The following is a 1,621-nucleotide window of genomic DNA, read 5'->3' as shown; positions in this document are numbered from 1 at the left end:
GCCCCGCCCCCTCACATGGCAGCGATCTTGATGAACTTCTTGAGCAGCTGGGCGCGCTTGCCCAGGGCCTCGCACAGCAGCACCTCGGTGGCCACCCAGTGGGTGACCTCGCTGCAGCGCTGCAGCAGCAGCTCCAGGTTGGCCGTTTCGCGCCGGCCTCGCTCCCCGTGGAACACATAGTCCACGAACTCCAGCTGCTCGGGTGCCAATGTGGGAGAGGGTCGGGAGGCGGCAGAAACGACCAAATTAGTGTGGTGCCGCCATCTTTATGTTATCATTTGTCCCCTACCTCACCCAGGCTGGTCTCGACCTTGCCAGTATCCTCCTGCTTCAGCCTCCCTTGTGCTGGGATGACAGGCGAGTGCCACCACGCTACACAATAATGGGCTTTTTTTTTTTTCTTTTTTTTTTTTGAGACAGGGTCTCCATATGTAGCCCAGGCTGGTCTCGAACTCACAGTGATCCTCCTGCCTCAGCCTCCCAAGTGCTGTGATTACAGGAGTACACCACCATGCTGGGGTAATAGTGGGAATTTTTAAAAACACTAACCCCGAGTGAGTTTCTGTGTAAGCAGCATGGGACCCTGAACCACCCTGCCAGAGTCCGCTCTGCACTCTTCCTGTGTAGGGACAAGGCCAGGATGTAGGCCGCAGGGCTCCCCTGCCTGGCTGGGCTCACCTCGTGCACACAGCGGAACATCTCCCAGTGAAAGGCCGTCAGGTGGTTGGCCACGTCCTCCGGCTCCGCACGGTGGATCTCTGTGTCTCCCGGAGACACCTGGATCTCCTCGGGGAGGGGCACCTGGGGGTAGCAGGGCAGGGTGAGGGGCTGCTTGTGGTCCCCTCAGCCTAGCTCCCAGACAAGACCTTGTGAAAAAGTTTTTCTTTTGAGACAGTCTCACTCTACGCTGGCTTCAAACCAGAAATCCTCCTGCCTCAGCCACATGGGTGCTAAGATTACAGGTGTGCCCAACCATGCCCAGAAGGGAAGGTGTTCCTACCAGGGCCTCATAGCTGTCCCGGGTACAGGCGAACAGGTGGCTGTTGATACCCAGCGTGGTGAAGACGCAGTCCTCATTAGGCTGCAGCAGAACCTTCTCTGCAGGAGAATGGGATTCAGCCCAGCCCTATGCGCCCCACACAGCCTGGCTGCTGTCTCCATCCCCGTGCAGAAGTCACTAACCCCACGTCCTAGAATAATGAGGCTCATCTTTTCACCTTTGTTTTGTTTTTTGAGACAAGGTCCAGGATGGCTTTGGACTATGTAGCCTGAGCTGGCCTCACATTCAGAGATTCTCCTGCCTCCGCCTCCTGAGTGCTGGGGTTTAGAAGCCAGTCTCTGTCTCTGCCCCCCGCGTGGTCCTGCCCCAGCCCCCTTACCTCCCGATGAGGCCATGGCTACCAGGATAAGGGGCTCCTCCCGGCCTGCGGGTTCCTCGGAGTACTGCAGCTTCTCAGTTACGGAGCCCAGGATGTCCTGTACAGACGCAGAGAGGCGGCTGCGGATGGTCACGTAGGAGTGGTCAGGCATGTAGACCCGGCAGAAGACTGCAGAGACAGGGCAGTGTGGCAGTGGGCGCAGGCCCCAGGGGGAGCCCACTTCCGGGCGGGCGACACCCCCG

At 58.9% G+C, this 1,621-nt stretch overlaps 1 protein-coding gene across 1 annotated transcript in view; it reads right to left on the bottom strand.

Moving 5' to 3' along the window:
• The window catches only part of Rapgefl1 (Rap guanine nucleotide exchange factor like 1), a gene marked incomplete at its 5' end in the record, with an annotated part of 10,168 nt that overhangs the window by 2,940 nt on the left and 5,607 nt on the right, over positions 1–1,621 (bottom strand). The window contains 4 exons of the mRNA XM_033763123.1: positions 15–194; positions 679–801; positions 1,001–1,098; positions 1,380–1,619. Of these exons, the coding sequence (XP_033619014.1) occupies positions 15–194; positions 679–801; positions 1,001–1,098; positions 1,380–1,619 (641 nt within the window). The remainder of the gene's footprint in view (positions 1–14; positions 195–678; positions 802–1,000; positions 1,099–1,379; positions 1,620–1,621) is intronic.

The sequence above is a fragment of the Fukomys damarensis genome, unplaced genomic scaffold, assembly GCF_012274545.1.
Source record: "Fukomys damarensis isolate Sample0158 unplaced genomic scaffold, DMR_v1.0_HiC HiC_scaffold_13, whole genome shotgun sequence".
Taxonomy (NCBI): Eukaryota; Metazoa; Chordata; class Mammalia; order Rodentia; family Bathyergidae; genus Fukomys; species Fukomys damarensis.
This window is presented reverse-complemented; position numbering and strand designations above follow the sequence as displayed.